Here is a 23,152-nt window from a genome sequence, read left to right as displayed (position 1 = left end):
TTCAGCTCAGAATTCTACAAGATTTTCAAAGAAGAACGAATACCAATACTCCTCAAATTACACCATAAAACAGAAGGAACATTGCCAAACTCTTTATGAGACTACAATTACCCTGATACCCAAACCACAGAAAGACATTACTAAGAATGAAAATTACAGACCAATCTCACTCATGAACATTGATGCAAAAATACTACATAAAATACTGGCAAATCAAATCCAAGAACCATGACGGCGTCGGCTTCATCCCACAGATGCAGGGATGGTTCAACATACGAAAATCTGTCAATGTAATCCACCATATGAACAAACTGAAAAATAAAAACCATATGATCATCTCATTAGATGCTGAAAAAGCTTTCAACAAAACATAACATTCCTTTATAATAAAGCTCTTAGAGAGAGCAGGGATACAAAGGAACATACCTAAACATAATAACAGCAATATACAATCCAACATCAAACTAAATGGAGAGAAACTCCCAGCAATCCCACTGAAATCAGGAACAAGACAAGGCTGTCCACTCTCTCCATATCTACTCAATATAGTTCTTGAGGTCCTAGCTAGAGCAATAGGACAACAAAAGAAGATCAAGGGGATTGAAAAAGAAGAAGTCCAACTCTCACTATTTGCTGATGAAATGATAGCTTACATAAGCAACCCCAAAAATTCTACCAAGAAACTTCTACAACTCATAAACACTTTCAGTAATGTAGCAGGACGCAAGATTAACTAAAAAAAAAAAAATCCGTATCCCTCCTGTACACAGATGATAAAAGGCCTGGGGAAGAAATCAGAGAAACATCACCCTTCATAATAGCCACAAAAAGCATAAAATATCTTGGAGTAACTCTAACCAAACAAATGGAAGACTTGTATGAAAATCACTTTAAATCTTTGAAGAAAGAAATTGAAGAAGACACCAGAAAATGGAAAGATCTCCCATGCTCTTGGGTAGGAAGAATTAACATAGTAAAAATGGCAATCTTACCAAAAGCAATCTATAGATAAAGCAATGCCCATCAAAATCCCAGCAAAATTCTTCACAGACCTCGAAAGAACAATACTCAACTTCATATGAAAAAGCAAAAAAAAAAAAAGAAAAAAGAAAATGGGATAGCCAAAACAATCCTGTACAATAAAAGAACTTCTGGAGGCATCACAATCCCTAACTTCAAACTCTACTGCAGAGCTACAGGTACTGAAAACAGCCTGGTATTGGCATAAAAACAGACAGGAGGACCAATGGAACCAAATCAAAGACTCGGATATCAATCCACACATCTTCGATCACCTGATTTTTGACAAACAAGCAAAAAATATCAAATGGAAAAAAGAAAGCATATTTAACAGGTGATGCTGGCATAACTGGATATCAACATGTAGGAGAATGAAAATAGATCCATATCTGTCACCATGCACAAAACTCAAGTCCAAATGAATCAAGACCTCAACATAAAGACAGTCACACTGAAACTCATAGAAGAGAAAGTGGGAAGTACACTTGAACGCATTGGCCACTTCCTAAATATAACCCCAGTAGCACAGACACTGAGAGAAACAATTAATCAATGGGACCTCATGAAACTGAAAAGCTTCTGTAAAGCAAAGGTTATGGTTAACAAGTCAAAACGACAGCCTATAGAATGGGAAAAGATCTTCACTAACCCTACATCAGACAGAGATCTGATCTCCAAAATACACAAAGGACTCAAGAAATTGGTCATCAAAAGAACAAATAATGCAATTAAAAAAAATAGAGTATAGACCTAAACAGAGAACTCTCAACAGAGGAATCTAAAATGGCTGAAAGACACTTAAGGAAATGCTCAACATCCTTAGCCATTAGAGAGAAACACAAATCAAAACAACTCCGAGATTCTATCTCACACCTGTAAGAATGGCCAAGATTAAAAACACTGATGACAACTTATGCTGAAGAGATTGTGGGGTAAAGGGAACACTTCTGCATTGCTGGTGGGAATGCAAGATGGTACAGCCCCTTTGGATGTCAGTGTGGCAATTTCTCAGAAAATTAGGAAACAACCTTCCTTAAGACCCAGTAATACCACTTTTGGGTATATATCCAAAGGATGCTCAATCGTGTCACAAGGACATGTGCTCAACTATGTTCATAGCAGCACTGTTTGTCATAGCCAGAACCTGGAAACAACCTAAATGTTCCTCGACCAAAGAATGAATAAGGAAAATGTGGTACATTTACACAATGGAGTACTACACAGCAGGAAAAAAATAACAACCCCTGGAAATTTGCAGGCAAATGGATGGAGCTAGAAAACATTATTTTGAGTGAGTAACCCAGACGCAGAAAGACAACTATCACATATACTCATTCATAAGTGGTTTTTAAACATAAAGCAAAGAAAAATTACCCTACAAATCACAATCCCAGAGATCTAGACAACAATGAGGACCCTAAGAAAGACAGACATGGCCTTATCTACATGGGAAATAGAAAAAGACAACATCTCCTGAGTAAATTGGAGCATGAGACCATAAGAGACGGTAGAAGGGGATGAAGGAGGAAGGAGGGAGCAGAGAAAATATATAGCTCAATAAAAACAATTAAAAAGAACAAAAAATAAAATACAAAAAAAAAAAAAAAAAAACTACTTGGCCTCTCAGACTTTACAAAGTCCTAGCCCCACACACATCCAATGCCAGCCACATTGCTTTCCAAAGCCAACAGGCATGTTCCTATTTTACATCTCCTGCACTTACTCTTCCCCTTGCATAGAAGGGGCTTGTTACCTCGGTTTCCCTTTCTTTAGGTCTCTGCTGTAGGTATCTTAAGATAAGCTTTCCCCCAACCCCACTACTTCCATTCTCCATCCATGTGCTCTTATAATGGACTCACAGGAATACAACTCCATACTGGGAACATGGGAGCCATAAGAGGGCACAAACTGCTCTCTGTTCACTGACTATTTCCAATATTTAAAACAGTGCTGTGCACATAACAACAACATGAAAATATCTGCTAAACGTACATTGAAACTGTATGAACAAAGCAAGTTATAAAACTACTTGAGGGACTGGAGAGAGGGCTGCTCCATTAACAGTGCTGGCTATTCTTGCAAAGTCCTACTTATGTCAGGGGACTCACAGACAACTTTTAACACCAGTTCTGGGGAATACAAGGCCTTCTTCTGGCCTCCATGGGTGCATGCACACACACATGCACGCACACAAATATTTTTAAAGAACTATTTTAAAGTAATATAGTAATTAGAATTTAGCTGTGATGGTAAGTTTCCTGTAACTCCTCAAGTCATAATATGACACTCTGTAAAGTAAAAATGCCAACAGTGCTGAATTCAGATATCTAAAGGGACAAATGAGTAAATGCATACACAGAGAACTAACTAACCCCAAGGCTGAGACCAACAGGACCATGGAACAAAGCCTGGCCATGTTTGTAAAGGAAGTGTCTGTGTGGCACAGCCATGCCCGATCACTTAGAAATGGTTTAGGCATCCTTCCCTGTACAATCGCAGAGCTGGGTAGCAACTGACCTGCAAATGACCTGCAAAACTACCTAGGCCTTTACAAAACAAGCATGTGAACCTCCAACCTAGACAACAGTCTGTGCCAAGTGAATGCCAGACATTTTATCTATGTCACTCTGTACCTGGCTACAATGATAGAGTTGCATGTGTATAAATCTCAACCTGCCAGATTATCATTAAACAAAACAAAACCCTTGCTTAGTGTTTTTCAGATATATGGAAGGATAATGAGGCACATGACTCCTAAATGCAGACAGGCTCAGTTCTCTAAGATTATATGACCTTGTTGTCAGGACATTATCATAGTATGGATTATAGAAATGGATACAGCACTATGCAAAGTAACTGATTCACCTTTAACTTAAAAGAAAAAGAAATTCATACCATTCAGTATGTTCAGAGGCCTTGGGGTGGGGGGAAAATTAACAATGACAAGGTATTGCAATTCCAGAGAGGAGAAAGAAAGGTGATAAACTTCCAAGCACCAGCAACAGACTACACCTGCAAGAGCTGAAGTTTAGTGGAGGTGGGGTAGGAGAAAGGCACACCTATAATCCAGCACACAGGAGGGAGAGGCAGGCGGATCTCTGTGAGGTCACCCTGGTCTACACAGGGAGTTCCAGGCCAGTCAATGCTACACATTGAGAGCCTGTCTCCAAAAGAAGAGAAAAAAAGAAATGGAATTGGGTAAGGCATCAAGTTCATGGGCACCTAAAGAACAGCAGATTCTCACCCGTCATCTCATACACTGGGGCACATGTTCATAAATTTCTTTCTCTGCGTAGTCTAACTTAACTTGGTATGGTAAAAACACTTAAAATGCTGCATGACTACTATTCTAGTAAATTATTTTATTTTATTGTTTCCTAAAAATAACCATATTAGAGACAGATATGATGGCTGCTGCCTGTAATTTCAGCACCTAGGAGGCAGAGGCAGGAGGATCACCTAAGATTGAGGCCAATCTGAGCTATAAGATGAGTTACAGGTCAGCCAGGGCTATAGAGCAACAGACTGTGTAGAAAATGAATAAACAAACACTTCTGTTAAATGTGAGGAAGGGGCATCTGGAGAGACAGCTCAGCCATTAAGGGCATTAGCGGCTCTTCCAGAGGTTGAATTCAATTCCCAGCACCCACATGCGGGCTCACAGCCATCTGTAATGAGATCTGGTGTCTTCTTCTGGCCTTCAGGCATACGTGCAGACAGAGCAGTCGTCATACATTAAAAAAAAAAAAAAAGTAAGGCATTTCTTAAATTCGCCACACATTACAAGGTCTGATGTCACCATGAAGGACACCCTTACCTTGTTCTTCACTTCCTTCTTTACAGAGACTGGAGCTCTGGCCCAGACTTAAGCTTATGTCATCAGAAGTCTTAGCAGTGTCTGTGTCTCCTACAAAGATAAGAGAAACACATGAGGACATGACACTAAAGAAAAGGACGGCAGAGAACGGCCAGAGAGGGAGACCTACCAGCCACAGCAGCTCCTGCACACCAGGAGATGTCATGTGGCTAAAAGCACTGCACGCAGAGTGCCACAGGCCACGTAACTACTACCACAGAATGCAAGCAAGATGGCAGACTGTGTTAGCTTCTTTAAAAAAACAGATTCGGGGTGGGGGTGGCAGTGTGCATGCCTTTAATCCCAGCACCTGGGAGGCAAAGCAGGCAGACTTCTGTGAGTTCGAGGCCAGCCTGGTATACAGAGTGAGTTCCAGCACAGCAAAGGCTACACAGAGAAACCTTGTCTTGAAAAACAAAATAAAACAGATTCTAAATAGAAATGCCAAATATCTTGTGAGAACCCTGAAATGAAGGAAATCCCTCCCCGAGGGAGGTTAGCGACTACAACGCTGTGGAGCAAAACTGTGAACTTAGTTTAGAGAAAGAGAGTTTTTCTCCTTTAATGTTTCAATTATGCTTACATTTAAAAATTTCATAGCAACTTAATTTTTCACAAGTTGCACCCATACTTAGGAAGGCATGTCTGGTTATACCAAAAAGGTTTCTTATAGATCAAAACTTATAAGCAATACAAATATTCAAAATATTTCTGTGATATTTAGATGGTGAAAGGATAATATAATTTAAATCAGGCAGTGTAATGTTACGTTATTTCGAGAATATTGTCTTTATTACACAATGAGAGAAGATGAATAGTCGGTCAATGCTCAGTTAGACTGTGTCTACCTTTAATAGTTGCTGCTGTTCCAAGTCGAGAGGATCCAGATCCAATCTAAAAGCAAGACAAAAAGGAAATAACACCAATTAACACACCGCCAGTCCAAAGCATCAAGATTGTTAAAGCTGTCTTCTCTGGCACGCTGTCAGTTGCTTTACCAATACTTAAGGACACCTGTTGCACACGCGCTAGCAGAGGCGCACAGCTGCTTGTTGCAGTACACGTGGATGAGCCCCCTGCGTACTCAGGACTGATGGAGCCCTGCAGCCAAACATCTGCCACTCAGGCAAACTGCACCACACAGTTATGACTATTTTTGACATTATATCACAGGATGCTTGTATTATAAACCAAAGCAAAGCCACACACTGAGTCTGTGGGGAATAAACTTAAGACTTCTTAGAGCACATAACCACAAAGTTTGAGGAGACAAAATATACTAACATACACAGAGAGCAACAGAAAATTTTGCTATTCTTGGTTCCTAGACATAAAATACTTTTTATAGCCAGTTAGAACATTTAAAAATAATAAAAATCTAACCATCATACAAAAAAATGAATTCTTAGCACAAACTGTAATTAGAAAACTAAAATGTAACTGATGCGTCTTTAATGTTTATATTCAAGATGCCTGACATTTCCCTGAATGCTATACACATTATTTACACAACCACAAAAACCATATAAACAAATATCATCAATACCACACACACAGTAAGAGAACAAAATACAGCATGATTTTGTCAACTAAATCAACAAGCGTTAGAATTCTCCCAGTAAATCTGGTTTCAATGGATTCTGAGCAATTTTGCACATTCAGCACTGTAAATACAACTTAACTCATACAATGCCTTCCTTACTTTGCCCACACCCTGTTCCTTTCATGAAGTCCTGTAGCAGCAGAATACAAGAAATAAAGTTGGAGCAGAGGTGATACATAGACTTCTGGGAGAGCAGGAGGGGCTGAGCTAAGCTGAAAGGCCACTGATTGCTGTCAACAGTAGAGACTCGGTGAGCTAGACACTGGAGATGTGTGCTACGATGTGTAAGTAACTGGTCAGTGAAAAGGCAACTAAAAAATACACAAACCACACAGGCAAAACTAGTAAAATCAATGCTACCAATAAAAAGCAAGCTCTGCAGGGCTGGAGAGAACACTGCTGGCAAGTGTCGTGCAAGCAGGAGGATCAGACTCTGGGTCCCCAGCACCCGTGTCACCAGATGGGTGGAGAAAGTACAGCTCTAGGATTCATTGGCCAGCCACTTGCATGGACACACACAAGTGCGTGGGCGCACACATACCCCAAATGCACACACACACACACACCACGCACTTTCAGTTTTGTAATATTTTGGGGCTGTTTGTTAAATCTGATCCTCTCAGGCTTTCTCAACACCTGTTTTAAATACATCGTAAGGCACTGTATTGCCCTGAAGGGAAACTGTCACAAGGCATGATGTCACCAGCCCATAATTCTAGCACAAGGGAGGTTGAAAGGGGAAAATTTCAAGTTTGAGGTCAGCCTGGCTTTATAGTGAGAACCTATTTCCAAAATTAAAAACAAATGTTCATAAATAAGCCACTATTTTTTTTTTACTGCAAAACAAAGTTCCATTCTTAAATCCTTAACAGTTCAGTTTAGGCAATTTATATAAAAAATATTATTTTTGTCTACCAGAAATATGAACACATAGTCACTTCCCAAATCGAATTTTTAAACAAGTATATACAAACACCATTAATGTATATCCTTCTGAAAATTTAAACTTAGAAAATAAACTTTTTAAATCGAATTTTAGCTATCTGCTCGCAATCCTCAAATGTGCCCATTCTCCTTCTTGGCTAAGATCCCCACTTTGTCCAGATGTTGCTCCATGTCTTTTGTCTAGGAGAAGTGGACCCCAGCCTCACCAAGAGGGGGCTACAGGCCCTAGGTCTGATGACTGGATATAAGGGGGAAGTCTCTGAGGGGTCCAAACAGAGATGGCCTTGTGCTCAGAGAGGCCTCTGCCCCTGCCCCACTACTCCCTCAGTCTCCAACAGCACAGAGGAGCTGCTGTACTCAGAGCCCAGGACAACCTACAGAACCGAGGCAGTGCCAGTCAGCACCCAGCAGCCTCCAGACTCATACCCAGGCCAGAGGGAGTGAGGGAAATGACTAAGACAGAGAACAGCAAGGATGGGAAGGAGCAGTTAGAAGGAGCCAAAGGGAAGAAGATGTGCTAACTCCACACGGACATGGTCCCACTGGGTACAGAATACAGTCACATAAACAACCATGACGGCATGTAGGAGAGCTACACAACAAACAAGAAAAAGTGTGTCTGTATAGATTGGTAGCAACCATGGATCTACTAATACCCTAAATTAACTTCTTCACTTTAACTAATCTAAAAGGTAAAAATAATTATGTCGAAAACATTACACATTATAAAGACTAAAACACCAAGTAAAAAAATAGCTTAAAATATTTTCTCATTGTAATGTAAGAATTACAATTTAAGAAAAACATAATTGTCTGCAGTATGTGTTTAGATGTACAAATACTTCGATTATACTCCAGAAGACAGAGACAGAGCAACAGAAAGGACACCAAGGGCAGGTATCCAAAGGTGACTGGCCCCTGCTGTGTCCAGTCCTGTCCTAAAAATTTTTTAAATAAATATAAATAAATAAAGATTAAAACCAGTTCTCCAAACACTAGTGGGAACATAGGCTAACTCCCAGGGCTAACCTGCCGGTGCCTGCACTTATAGGAGGGCCAGCGCTAACCGAGAATACACACAGGCACAGTGATTAAGGATTCAGTTATTTACTCTATACAGAGAAGCTGAGGAAAGCATAAGACAACCAAAAGAACAAGAAGCTGGATAGCAGGGCTTTACTCCAAATGTTGTACAACCTGTAACTTCAAAGTACCAATCATTCTCACGGAAATCGGCCTTTTTGTCTCAATAGTCGTTTTCCACATTTTTTAAAAAATACCAAATTTCCCCATTCCATAGATGACGAAAAGAACTTAACACTCTGTTCTATCATGAGCAATGGTTTCACAATAAAAACCGTTACTAAGAACTCACTTAAACTTGGAGCACAACTACGCACATGTATTCAAGATTCTGGTTCAGTCTGTGGTATTCTCACCATGCTGCTTAGTGTTCGGCATCATAGGTGAAGACTGTGAGCGAGCAATCCAGAGAACCAGGCTGCCTACCACTAAGAGAGAGGCTGAGCTCAATTCCATCTGTAGAACCTGATTATCTACACACAGGAAGGTAATTAGCAACCACGAACTGAGAGCGGGCTGAGCACGGGGCAGCACACTACAGAGCAGTGAGAAGTCTACTCTGCGGGCTTCCAACTCGCCACACGTCACACACTGGGAACTAAGTGTAATAAATATAAGTGTCGTGTGCAAAAAGGGTCTGAAACACTGAGGATCCGAGGGCGGTTTCCAGAGAGTTAAGTAGGACAGGAGACCGAGTGTCTCTCTGGGACATGAGGGGAAAGAGCATTTCAATCACGAGCTATGAACGTGACAAGAAGGGCCCTGGAGCTAGCCCCTGGTGGAAATCGGCTGCCTCCCTTTCATGATAGAAGGACTGACACAGTGACCCCGAAACCCCACAATGGGGTAAAGTTCTTCTGTGAAAAGTTCCCCCTTCGCTCCAGTGATCTGCTGAGAAAGCAGGCGGGAAAGGCCTGGCCTGGAGCAGCACCTGCTCAAAACAAGTGAGAGCAGACGAGCAGAGCTGAGGTCAGACATGCAACAGGCTACCCCCTTGTCTATGGAAACACTTTCAGAGTTACATTCCAAGAATAAAAGTTACACAACAGAAATACACTACAACTGTCAGAAGCAGACTTACATTCTACTTCTCACTTTACCATTAGCATTTACAAGACTGAGATTTGGGGTATGTCATTTTTATTTTTTAGCCACTCAGTTTCCAATATGGACATGGAAAGGTAGGGAAGATGGAGCAGGTGAGCTAGAGTCCTATGGCATTTACAGCTGCTTCATCAAAAGTAAATACAGCAGAGCATGTGGTACACATTCAGCAAACATGTATTAGTGCTGTGAAAAAGCTAGTAAGGAAGAACAATTAGTTGACTGGCAGTGGTGGCACACGCCTTTAATCCCAGCACTTGGGAGGCAGAGACAGGCATCTCTGAGTTCAAGGCCAGTCTGGTCTACAGAGGGAGTTCCAGGACAGACTCCAAAGCTATGGAGAAATCCTGTCTCGAAAACAAAACCACAACGACGAAGAAATTCCAATTGGTGACCAGAGGGATGGCTCAGGAAGGTCCTCTGCTCTTCCATGAGACTTGAGTTTGGTACCCAGCACCACACTGTGTGTGGCATACAACCATCAAGGGATCTGATGTGCTCCTCATGTCTCGACAGGTACATTCATGGCAAAACACCATACAAATCAAATTAAAAAATAAAAACAAATAGTAAACATCAATCAAAAATGATCCTCAGAGAGCGAGCCACGAACTGATAGCTCAAAGTAGGAGAACAACCAGCAGCCCCACCGCCAGGAGAAGGGAACCGGGCACAACACAGCAACACATTCCTACCTGGTTGCTTGGGTCCAGACCAGCATAAGAATTTCTTGAACTGCAACCAACCGGAGGTGTGGCCTCTCGAATGAATTCTGACATCTCAATCCCTCCACCGGGATCACTGCAAGAGAAAGAGAACAACTATCATTAACTATGAACCTCCTTTGTGGGGTTCCATCTTGTTCTCTGTAAAACCAAGAGGTTCTGTTTCTTATTCTCTTGTTGTTTTTTTGCAGCAGGGTCTCTACTAGTTCTATCTGCCCTAAAACCTATTCTGTAAACCAGGCTGACCTCAAACTCACAGGGATCTACCTTCTCCTCCCTCCCAAGTGCTATTAAGGCATGCTCCACTGGGCCTGACAGGGGTCTTGTTTTTTTGTTTGTTTGTTTGTTTTCCTCAAAGAGTAAAACAAAGAATGAGGACTAGTTTGCAAATCTGAAAGTTGGAACTATCTAAGAACCACAACACTGTTTGGAGGAACTCACAATTCCTATCTCAAGCTGTCCACATAAAGCTCGGTGAGAAGAAACTGTCCTTAATTACAGAAAGTAAATAATTGATGACACATGCCATAAAACCACTCTTGCAAAGAAGTTACTGCCTTTTGTTTCTCAAGAGCAAGCCAAAGAGGCCAACTGAAAGCAATCAGATAACCCGTGAGCTGATGTCTCAGAGACACATGTGACTGTGTAACACAGACAGACACACCAGGGAAGACTCATCCTGGGTGAACTGCTCAGCTGTGTTTTGTAAGTAAAGAAAAAGTACCTGTGATCTAGTTGCTGTAAAGAATTAGAAGCCTGTGCATTTAAATTTATGTTTGTTGCCCGGTATAGTGGTGCACACCTTTGATCCAGCACTTTGGAGACAGAGGCAAGCAGATGTCTGTGAATTAGAGGCCAGCCTGGTCTACACAGTGAGTTTCAGAACAGTTTCAGGACAAAGAGACGCTACAGCAAAAAAACAAAAACAAAAAAACCTAAAACCAAAACAAAATAAAAAACAAAGATTTGTTTGCTGAGCTAGAATTCCAATGATAAAAAGTGGTTAACAGCAGGTCTTAGAAAATCAAAGGGTAAGGTAATAGATTCAAAGAGCTGATGATACCCAATATACTAATTAGAAATAATAGCAAAACTTAGGTGAAAAAAAACTAACAAATTTCAAAATCTTAACGTGGTCTATGTTTCCTCAAGAACACAACTCTTAAAGCAACCTGTTTTTATTGGAAGCTGTTTACTTGTTCAAGTTTAAAACCCTGCCAGCCAGTATCTAATCCCTGGGTAGCCAAAAACGTTGGTGATCAAAACGTTTTTTTAGCGCTCTAATTTCCTCACCCCAAACTCTCACAAGGTTTAGATTACATTGACTCCAACCCATGAGCTCTGCCCACCAAAGGCGATCGAAACAGCCCAGTTGTGGCCACCGAACTAGTTCTAGAGAAGGCACATTAGTCCAGTTCAAACTAGTATGGGTCAGGCCAGAAATGTCCCATAGTTGAAATATATTTCTCTGTGCCTGCCCATTTTTATTTTAGTCTTCATTTTATGTGTGTGAATGTACCTGTGTGTGTGTCTGTGCACCATGTGTGCACCTGGTGTCCGGAGAGACAGGAGAAGGGCACTGTATCACCTGGAACTGGAGTTACAGATGATGGTGAGCTGCCACTTGGGTGCTAGGAACCAGACTCAGGTCTTCTGGAAGAGCTGCTAGTGTTCTCAGCTGCTGAGTCATCTCTCTGGTCCACGTACCTGGTAGTCTTGAAGCTATGACTTTAAAGCCTGGAGCTATTGCAGACACTGAGGCCAGAATGGTGGTGGTCACCTTTTATTCCCAGCACTCAGGGAGCAGCAGCAGGCCTATCTGAGTTCAAGACCAGCATGGTTCACATATCAAATTCCAGGCCAGCTAGAGCTCCATGGTGAGGTCCTCCCTCTCAAGTTAAAAACAAGCAGCAGCAGCAGCAGCAGCAGCAGCAGCAGCAGCAGCAGCAGCAGCAATTGACTGAAAAATCAGAATCTGGATACCAAAATGGGGAACAGCGTCATGAGGTGAGACACCTGAAGACGCCCCCACAGGCAGATTCTCTAGTATTGTGAGGAGCCCTTAAGTGTCTGGATGGCGTCTCTGCCATCAGAAGGGAACTCCCTTGGCAGCGCATCTTTACAAGTTACTAGAGCAGCAGTCTGCTTTATGTTCCTTCTCTTACTAAAGGCAGTGTTCCTGGTTTGCTTAAGGAGTTTGGGCCACTAAGAACTTTCTAATATGTTATACATCTACATAAATACAGCATCCTAGAAACTAGACACCAAGTTCACGGCTAATTCAGTACACTAACTCCTGTGTGAGGAGAGGGAATATATGTGTTCCAGGTTGTTAGCTGTTCTGTATTAACTCATACCAGCTCTAAAGTCTACACCAAGAACTTAAGAGTATATAATGTAGCGACTCTCATCACAGAAATGCCCAGTAATGTCATTAAAATGCACCCTCTCAGTCAGACCCACAGCAAACAAAAGACGCAGGGCAAAATGAAGACTAAGAAAATAAACACTCAATACCAGAGGAAGGATGGAAGCTCTCCTCTTGTTTTGTATGTCTATACATGTATGTGTACATATATTACCTTCATCACATACCACAGAACCCATCCACTTAAACTTTATAACTCAGTATTTCTAGACATTCATAAAGTTATGAAACCATCATCATTCATCACCTCATAAGCAAACACCTCTTGTTTCTCTCTGTCTTTTCCATTCTCCTGCACCAGGTAAACACTGACCCACTTTTTGGTCTGCAGATGTGCCCACCTGGGGCATTTCATATCAACAGAAATAGGAAGTGTGGCGCACATAATGAATGGCTTCCTCCTCTTGACATAACATTGTAACATACAACTCTTCACTTATACTTGTGGCCAAACAACACTCCACTGTATGGACAGATATTTGCTTCTTCAGCCAGAGGCAAAACTATCTTACTTACTTTCATATACCATTTCTGATTAAAAAAAAAAATCCAAGCAGTCATAATGTAAATGAGTCTATCCCAGTTTTAGAAATAATTATTTTTTTAGTTCCTGATGAAATCCTCCCTAAAATTTGTAAATGTTTCTATCCTTGTTTTACATATGAAAAAGTAAAATATTACAGAGGTAAACTCTAGCAGAAGATCTCCAAGTGAACAAGCTAACCTGGTGACGTAGGAAGTTACAGTGTGTGGACAAATCTGCTCTTTATTTGCCATACACTTGGTGCATGAGTGTTTGAACACCAGGTCTATAAAATATTAAGCCACACACACTTTCTAATAAACTGTCCTGTCCTTCAACAACAGACACGGTTCTTCTGTCCCCAAATGCCAACTATTCACTATTACTTAGGGCAGGCTTCTTCACGCCATCCCTGTCGACACTGGCTGCGAGGGACTGGCTGTGCACAATGGCTGGCAGCCGTTCTGGTCCTTACCCTCCCTCAACTGATGCCAGCAGCATACCCTGTTGTGAAAACTGGAGAGTCTCCTAGAATTGCCAGACACCCAGGGCCAGCATTACTCCCAGATGAGAAGCAATGACCCAGACCAAACACTGGTCCCTAGTCAATGTGAGGGTGAGAAAGGAAACGTTCAAGAAACAAAAAGGACAAAGCTAAAAGGCAAAGAAAGAATGCCTCCTTTATTTTAAACATCCTCTAATGAAATAACTATCATTCTCTCGTCTCAACAACCCTAAATTGTGGCTTGAATACAGTCTGACACAGACCGGTGAGGTACAGTGTTCCTTAGGAGTGAGACTGGCCAGGTGTAGCAAGGTGTGCTCAACACACGCCTGTAGAGTTCAGCAGTTTACAATTCTTACAGAGGCAAAGGGATTCACTGCAGCAAGCAATGTCAAGTTCAGGGAATCTCTACCTTTATGCCTTAATTTCCCATCTGTTAACAAAACCAAACACAAACCAGGTACAAGGAAAGGCAGAGAAGCAGAAGTCTACCATGAATTACAGGGGAGCCAATCACAAACTAGGTTTCGGATTATTACTATCATATCAACTGCTGACACTCAGGCTTTGGTCAGAAACACTGTAACACCCTTATATTGCTAACTCTACAATTGTAATCTAGATTCTAATGATGCTTATAAAAATAGAAGTAGATTTTTAAAAAAAAAAAAAGTCTCTAAGCAGAGTAGATCTCTCTCAGAAACCTTAGCCTAAAATCTAGTTTCATAAAGGTTAAATGGCTGGGCGGTAGTGGTGCACGCCTTTAATCCCAGCACTTGGGCCTTTAATCCCAGCACTTGAACCTGTGAGTTCAAGGCCAGCCTGGTCTACAAGAGCTAGTTCTAGGACAGGAATCAAAGCTACAGAGAAACCCTGTCTCACAAAAACCAAATCGAAACAAAACAAACAAACAAAAAGATTAAATGGAGGTTTGGTTTATAGAAACAGAAAATGCAAGTCTCCAGAATACTAGCATCCAAATCTTTAAATTCAATGATTAATTTCTACTCATACTTTAAATATACAATACAGGCATTAAAGAATCTAACTCTTTAAGGTAAAGATTTAAGGGTTTTTGAACTACTGTATCACATAAGCGAGGGCACTGAAAATCCACATGGCTCCAAGAGTTACTTACTCATGCAGTAAACTACTGCCCTAAGGAACCAAGCACGGTGGCCTACATAGGAACTCTATGGAGTCCTGATTGTTCTGTCCCTCAGAACAGAATGTGAGACAAGTGGGAGAGTGAAGAGGAGATGTAAAAACAAAAGCCTACAGCAGAAATTTCAACAGGCAAGTTTTAAAAAGATGGAGAATCCTCAGAAAACTAAACCTAAATCTACCCTATGGCCCAACTACACAGTTCCGTGGCTATGCCCAAAGGACTCAACAGTCTACTTCACAGATCCTTGCTCAGCCATGCTCACTGCTGCTCTAATCACAAAGGTAAAAATAAAATGTCACACAGGAAATCAAGAAATTACACGAAGTGCATCACTGACAGGCAAGTTTAATAAGATTTCTAGATAAAACAAAAACTGCTACATTTGGGGGGGAGACAGCAAAATTTTTAAATTTTTCAGGCAGAAAACAAAAATAATAAATTATTTTTTAATGGAAAAATGATAAATGGAATTTTGAAAAATAAAATAAATAAAGGAAAGTTTAATACTACAGATAAATACACTCAAAAAGAGAATCTATATTTTCAAAGCAATTCCAATAAAAAAGGCCAAAGATCTTTGTCTGTATCAAAGATCAAAGCCCAACCAAGATGACTACAGTACTCCTGAGCGGGAAGGAGGCTACCAAGAGCCGGGCACAGAGTTTCTGTAATGAGGAGACTGAGGCACAGACAACTGGAGCAGCAGCAGAAAGGACAGCCGGGAACACACCACTGTGTGCAGAGTTCATTTCTAACAGAGAGAACACAGTGGCTGCCAGCCAAGAGTCAGTCAAACAACACTGGAACAAAGATTAAGTCTGACCCCTTACATGACACTACTGACTAAAGTAATTTCATATAAAATTCAAATACAAAAATAAAATAACAAAGTTTTAAAAAACATAGAAGAATATCAGATGACTGTATAGGGAATACTTTTAGAAGACAGAAAAATGTCACTTACTAAAAAGGCTAAGTTTTGTTTTATTAAATCCAAGAAAGGATTAGAGATATAGTTCAGCTGGTAGAGAATCTGCCTGCATTCCCCAGATCCTGGATTCAATTCCCAGACCAACAATATCCAAAAGACACATCAACTTTAAGAAGCATGGTAACTGAGCCAAGCGTCATAGTACAACACCTTGAGTTGGAGGCAAAAGAATCAAGAGTTGAAGGCCATCTTCAGCTACTTCAGTTTAAGGCTGGCCTGTATGACTTGAGAGCCAATCTCAAGCCAACAACAAAAGTATTAACAACCCTAAGAAAACTTAAGGAAAGAAAAATGCAAACTCAGAGATGCCTTAACATACATAAGTAATAAAACAATGGCATAAATAGACAAACAACAAATCAACAAGAAAGACAGCTTCCCACGTCACAAATGGGCAAAGGAAAGAAAAGGAAGCTAACTGCTGCCAACGTCATGTTCAACCTCAGCAGCAATCAGGGCCCAACTGGAGTCACAGTGAAGCACAGTTAGACTGCTGAATGGCAAAGTGCTGCTTGTCTTTTGAGATAAGGTTTCCTCTGCAGCCAAGTTGATCTCAGAGTCACAGTAATCCTGCCCCAACCTCCCAAGTGCTGGGACTGCAGGTGTGAGCCACTGTGTCTGGCTAAAAGTTAAATTTTCACCATTACCAAATGTTCATGTAGATAGGGAACAATAAGGACTTTGAAAACTAATCGACAGAAATCATTTTGGCAAACAGCTTGGAATTACCTAATAAGATGAACTCAGAGATGCCCTAAGAACCACTTGCATAAGTGTACCAGAAGATATTCAATAATGTTATCAGAGGAGAAAGTTGGAAATAATCTGAATGGCCACCAGTGGAATGACTAGGCCATATTCTCTCCCTAGAGTATAGATTGTTTGCTGGTGAACGTGAATAAATAAAGTTACAAACATTAACATAAGTAAACTTCCTGTGCAAAAAATTCCCCTCAGAGAGAAATACGGCAGAGCCCAAAGTACACAAAATAAATAATAAATACATTTAGGACATCCGTAAGGATCATGGCATGAAACCAAAAAGTCCAGCAAATGTTCAGTCCTGACCACATGAATGAAATGGGAAATGATGCATGAGCTTCTCCACAGCTGGACAATGCTCTGTCCTAAGCTGTGTGGTGAGGGATTGCATACTGAGCTGAATATTAAATTATGGCTCCCAATTATCCTTATATTTGGTACACTCTTTGACATACACATTTTCACAATAAGTTCTTTAAAATAAAAGAAAATGTAAACATGAAGCTGGGAGGTGGTGGCGCACTCCTTTAATCCCAGCACTCGGGAGGCAGAGGCAGACAGATCTCTGTGAGTTTGAGGCCAGCCTGGTCTACAAGATCAGGACAACTACAGCTGTCTTGAAAAAAAAAAGAAAGAAAGAAAGAAAAAGAAAAAAGGAAACTCAACAGAAGCACTAACACATACCACGCATAAGCAGAGACAACCAGAGCAATTATAGAGCAGTTCCCTCTGCCAGGGCAGTCCCTGGTGCTGCACACAGACTAACTCGCTTATTCTTTATAATGAGCTTATGGAATGAGACTTCCACTGGCCTCATCACCTGACGAGCTCAGGTAACTTTGCCAAGACCACACGATTAGAAATAATGCAAACCCCAGATTAGTGCAGTCTGTGCTCTGCTGCTAACCTGTGGGAGTATGGCTTCAAACATTCTGTTTCCAGAATGCACACTTCATGTGTTGCGCTAATGGCCCTCAAGCCCATCTTCCTTTTATATGGAAGTAATAAGCTAAAGAAATATGCACAACTCTTTTTTAAGTTTATAAAATTTTATATAATAAATAGATAAAAATAAGTAAAGTCTCTACTACATTCTTGAAAATTACCTATTTGAAAGATTTAGTTTCTTCAAACGTAATACAATCATCAAAATTCCAATGAAAAATTTTGGGGAGAATAAGCAAGTACACATCTCACCAGAAAAGTTAAATAAGCACATGAGAATGGCCAAGTAATACTGAGGGGTGGAAACCACTGAGGACGACTCATAGTACTAAACAGTGAGCCTGTTATAGGACTGCAATTATATACATACATATATATGTGTACACATATACATACATAGACATACACACACACAGACATGGAAAAAAGAACCGAGGCAGAAAAGAGAGCACAGAACCTGGCAGAGATAAACTTGGCCTCCACATCTGCAAGCTGTGAACCCAGGGATTTAGGCAGCTGTGTGTGGATCAAAAGTATTCAGAAAAAGAAAAACATTAACATCTACACTAATCATGTATGGATGTTCTTTTTATTGGTCCTAAACACTGCAATTACCTGCACAGCTCACATACATTGCATTAGGTTTTAAGTCACTACGGATCTACACTATACAAAGAAGGCTGAGTGGTGGTGATGGGCGAATGCTACACCACTCTGGAGACAGAGGACGTGAGCTTCCGGGCTTCCAGGCAGCCAGGCTAGGGAGTCACTACGTGAGATGAAAACAACAGCAAGGAAAAAAGGCATTTCAACTTGCTGGGAAAGAAAATATTTTTATTTAATGGATTTATTATTTAATGGATGGAACAAACAAATCTAAACTACATTAGGATGTTTTCTAACTGAATACAATTTAAGAGCAAAATCAAAAAAAAATAAATAAGAAAGAAATCAGAGTAAATATTTATATAATTGAGGAGACATTCATACAGAACTTGGTAGTAAAGGAAAAACTAATAAACAATGAATCGACACATACTATAAACTGTGGCAATACAAACAGGCAAATGCTAAAGCTGCGGGAACTATCTGACACAGACCACAGAGGACTAACACCATAAATATATATCTTCATCAAATTAATGGCAATATCACTGACAGCAACCCTCTCTTAGAGGAGCCCACACTCATGCTCTAGGCTATATCTTCCTTCCTTCCCATGGGCCTGGCTTTTGTTTTTGTTTTTTGCATTTCTCATGCTTAAAGTCTATTTTAAAATATCGTTAATAAATCCCAACACTGAAAAAGCAGTACTAAAAATAGCAAATAGACAGCAGATTAATACAAACAGAAGTAACACATGAAAAACTTCTAACCCATTAGTAATCTAAAACTTCAATAATGACATTTTTGTCAGAATACTAAATACTCATTGTTACTAAAAGAAAATAAATGAGGCCAAAAACTATTGGTTATAGTGGTTAAAATGACAAAAACAAAACAAAACAAAACTTGGGAACTTAGTGACATTTGAGAACTTAGAAACATGTAGCTTTTTCAATAATTACACTTCTGTTAAATTAAGATTAAAATACAATAATTTAAAATGAGTGCCACTGTGATCTTTTTCACAATAAAATTTAAATTTGAAATATTAAAATAGCTACAAAGAGGGGGTTAGAGTGATGGCTCCACAGACAAGGGCATAGGTTGCTCTTGCAGAGAAGCTGGATTTGGTTCCCAGCACCACAGGGCAGCTGACAACGGTTTCTGACTCCAGTTCTTTCTGGCCTCCAAAGGCACCGGGCATGAACATGTGCACAGACATACAATAAGCAAAATAATAATTTATCTAAAAAAAAAATAGAAGTTAAATTACAATACATCTGTACAAGGCAGTGTATGTCATTAGAAATATCTTAGAAAAAGCACTTTTACTACTTCAAATATTTGTAATCAGTGAGTAACTATCAGTGCCAAACACTGATGTAAGAGCTGAAAATAGTCTGTAGGAAAAATCAAGGTCCCCAACTTTAAGAAGCTAAGGAAAATAATGGCAGTTTGTGATCACTGAAATGAGCAAAATTTTTACAAGAGTAAAATGCTTGCTCGGTAAACAGATGAGGTGGCTGCATTGGTCTGCGTTGGTCTGAGAGAAAGGCAGGAACTAAGCCTTTTGATAGCGGGAGGCATACAGAGATGGGTGCCTGGATGGATGCGACCCCTGCTACTGTACTGTCCTTACAGTACAACCTGAAATCACTCATACTATGCTGCGTGGCTCGAAGCAGACTCCATCTGAGCGCTCAGGTTACTGGGTGATCTTACCTCATTCCACAGCTGTGATTCAGGGGTGACTGGCAGTGCCTACCTCACAGAAGTGCTTTAAGCACCGAATCAGCTTACACACATCCTGTCCACACAGGAACTGTCTGTTAGATTCACATTAATGGTATGCACTACTTCGTAAGATCTCAAGAAATTTTTGACAATATAGATAAATTAGATCCCTCTGTCAAAAACAGAAAGCCCTGGTGGCGCCAAGGAAACATGCTACAATGTAACTAAGCAACAGAGGTACTTATAAGAATGTAAGACTGAAAAATATTTACAACAGATTAAGTGGAAAATGCAGATTATATCAAATACAATATAAAATTTTCTTAAGCTATATATACATTTTAATTATGGGCATTTTTTTCTTTCTTTTTCCTGGGGCAGAATAAGACTAGGGAGGCCTGGAACACATGATCTTCCTGTCTCCACCTGCTAGGATTATAGTTATGTGCTGGCTTGTCTGGCTTCTGTATGCGTAAATTGTTGTGATGCTGAGATTTATAAACAATGCGTAACTTTCCTTCAGTTGTGTTTCCTGTGTCTTGGTCTTTGGTGTGACCATTATGCAGAAGCATTACTGTTGTAAGCTGTTCAGTGATGAGGCCATGAGTACTGATGATCCTCCAAACATGCCAGTTACATTCTGTTCTACGTGTAACTTGCGCTTGTCACTATCTACAGTGGTAGACTAATGCTGCTTAAAAACCTTACAGGGACCAGAGAGCAAACATACAGCTGTGCACACACCATCCCATCTACAAGGACACAGAACACACACCATCACTTAGATCTAGAAGGCAGGTGCAGACATACTCTTATCTTACCTTGGACCATTGCTGTCTTTCCTCCTTGTTGAACAGTTGCCTTGTTCAGCTTTGGCTCGTTGGTCTGGGAACTCATTTGTACGCCTATCTACAACTTCTCCAGCATCAAGTGCTCTGTGTAGTCGATAGTTGACCATCTTCAGAACGATGAAAACAGCAGCTACCACGGGACAATAAACTGCTACTATAATCATGGAAGAAGGAAGGGCCTTTAAGAGAAAGGAAATATATGTGTTTTAGAATACTTTATATTTTACTTATTCTAGAAATCTGTACCTAAAATAATGAAGTTATACACAAAACAATTATAATACTAAGTTGCAAAGGTAAAGGACTCTACTACCCAAAATAGAGGCTACTCATGTGGTTACTGAACACCTGAAATGTGGCTTAGTTAAGACTAAGTGTGAAAAAGGTATGATATGTCAATTCTTAAACTGAGTGAGGTAGGAAAAGTTGAATTATACTTGGCTAAAAATTACTGGAAATAATTTCACTTGTTTTAATACTATATCTACTACAAAATTTAAAATTACCTGTGTGGCCCACACTACATTGCTACTGCAGAGTGCTGACGCAGTCTGGGGGCGGGGGAGTGGGGGAGCAGCGCTTATAATCCAAACCGAACAGCTAAGATATTGCATAACCCTGTATATGTGAGCAGTCCCTGTTGATGTCTCTGTGAGAGATGGCTGCGGCAATTAAGAGAACCTGTTGCTCTTGCAGACGTTCCTAGACCCACATGGAGGCTCACAGCCATCCATAACTCTAGCCTCAGGCCATCTGATGGCTCTGGCCTCCATGAACGCCAGGCCAGGCATGCACATACAGGCAAAACACTGATACACATAAAATAGATTCGTTTTATTTTAAAAAGAACAGAAGAACTTAGAAAATAATAAGGCAGTGAAGGGTTAATTGAAATAAGTCACCTATTCTGAAGACTTGGAGACCCATTCTATATAAGAATAAAATAACCTGAAACCCGAAAACCAGGGCTGCAGGCTTGGGGCCAGGCCCACTTGGAAGGCATAGTTCCAGTCACCACTGTCAAAGAGCATAAACTATCAGGCTGAACTTATCAAGCATCCTGGACTTGCACTGGATAACCTGATGGGTTATCATCAGATTCAACCTTAGCCACTGCCATGCAGAACCCCAAACAAGCTTAGGAAGCCCCAGACTGAAACGGTGAAACTGAAAAAGCCTTCCTTGACAAGCCGAAGCTTCACAACAGAAATATGTGGTGTAGGTTTTGTTGAAGTGGACTGAGAATTAGGAAAGGAGACAAAGGCCACAGCCTCACTCCAGTTTTTGTGTTGGGATGGGAATAACAGTTGTACATTTGGCTTCTGAAACACTTGAATTAAGAAACTCTACATAGGACTGGAGAAATGGCTCAGAGGTTAAGAGCACTGGCTGCTCTTCCAGAGATCCTGAGTTCAATTCCCAGCAACCACATGTTGTCTGGCATAAAGGTATGCATGCAGATAGAGCACTCACACATAAAATAATAAATCTTTTAAAAAAAAACACATATTAATATAATTGAAAAGTTAAATTGCTGAATCTAATTTAAAATGTTTCTAAATAACTGGTTTAGCCTTGTGATTTTGTTTAAACACCTATTTTCTTAAATTAATAAATATCAGATGTAGATCATTTTGTAAGATTTATTATGTAAGTACTTTAAGATGTTCAATTTATAAATTCAATTTAAATTAAAGAGATCTTAAGATACCACAAGATACAAAAAGTAAACCTCTGGAAAGTGAAGGTTAAAATGTTCAGAGAAAAGGACATTTTAAGATTCTTAGTTGATTTGTATCTTTAACAAACCTAATATTCACTATAAAAACAAATGCCCCAAATAATCTTCTGAACAGAAAAGGCCACTCTCAAACAAAGACACAGACGCGGGATGGAGAGGAGATATAAGCAGAGAGAGACATAGGGAGGGACAGAGAGGCGGAGAAGCACAGACAGAGACCAGTCACCCATTTGGAGAATTTGCAAAGTTCTGGGTGGTGCTTGTTTCCTTCTGACATTTCCGCACAAAAATAGAACCCCTGAAGGCCTGTTAGTTCAATGTCTCCACTTCCTGATAGGATATTAAGGTATGTGAATATAAAAGATTTAGCCAAGATTACCTATCTTAACATCTTAACATTAAGAAAAGTCATATGCCCATTTCAATGTCATAGATCACACATCAATTCCATCTTCATAGTCAATAAAATAGGTCAGTTCCATCCTAACCCACCACAGTCTACATTAAGGATAAAATGGCTGACTATTAACTGGACAGAAGGGAAATAACCCGCATCTGTGTC

General features: G+C 40.3%; 1 protein-coding gene across 6 annotated transcripts in view; it reads right to left on the bottom strand.

Moving 5' to 3' along the window:
* Pcnx1 (pecanex 1) overlaps positions 1-23,152 on the bottom strand; it is a 142,439-nt gene that overhangs the window by 88,409 nt on the left and 30,878 nt on the right. For all 6 annotated transcript variants that reach the window (XM_050164471.1, XM_050164473.1, XM_050164472.1 and 3 more), the window contains exons 2-5: positions 20,820-21,028; positions 10,307-10,412; positions 5,725-5,770; positions 4,838-4,927 (exon numbers count right to left, since the gene is read on the bottom strand). In XM_050164471.1, the coding sequence (XP_050020428.1) occupies positions 4,838-4,927; positions 5,725-5,770; positions 10,307-10,412; positions 20,820-21,028 (451 nt within the window). The remainder of the gene's footprint in view (positions 1-4,837; positions 4,928-5,724; positions 5,771-10,306; positions 10,413-20,819; positions 21,029-23,152) is intronic.

The sequence above is a fragment of the Alexandromys fortis genome, unplaced genomic scaffold (assembly GCF_014885135.2).
Source record: "Alexandromys fortis isolate MF-2015 unplaced genomic scaffold, M_Fortis_MF-2015_v1.1 scaffold_159, whole genome shotgun sequence".
Classification (NCBI taxonomy): domain Eukaryota; kingdom Metazoa; phylum Chordata; class Mammalia; order Rodentia; family Cricetidae; genus Alexandromys; species Alexandromys fortis.
This window is presented reverse-complemented; position numbering and strand designations above follow the sequence as displayed.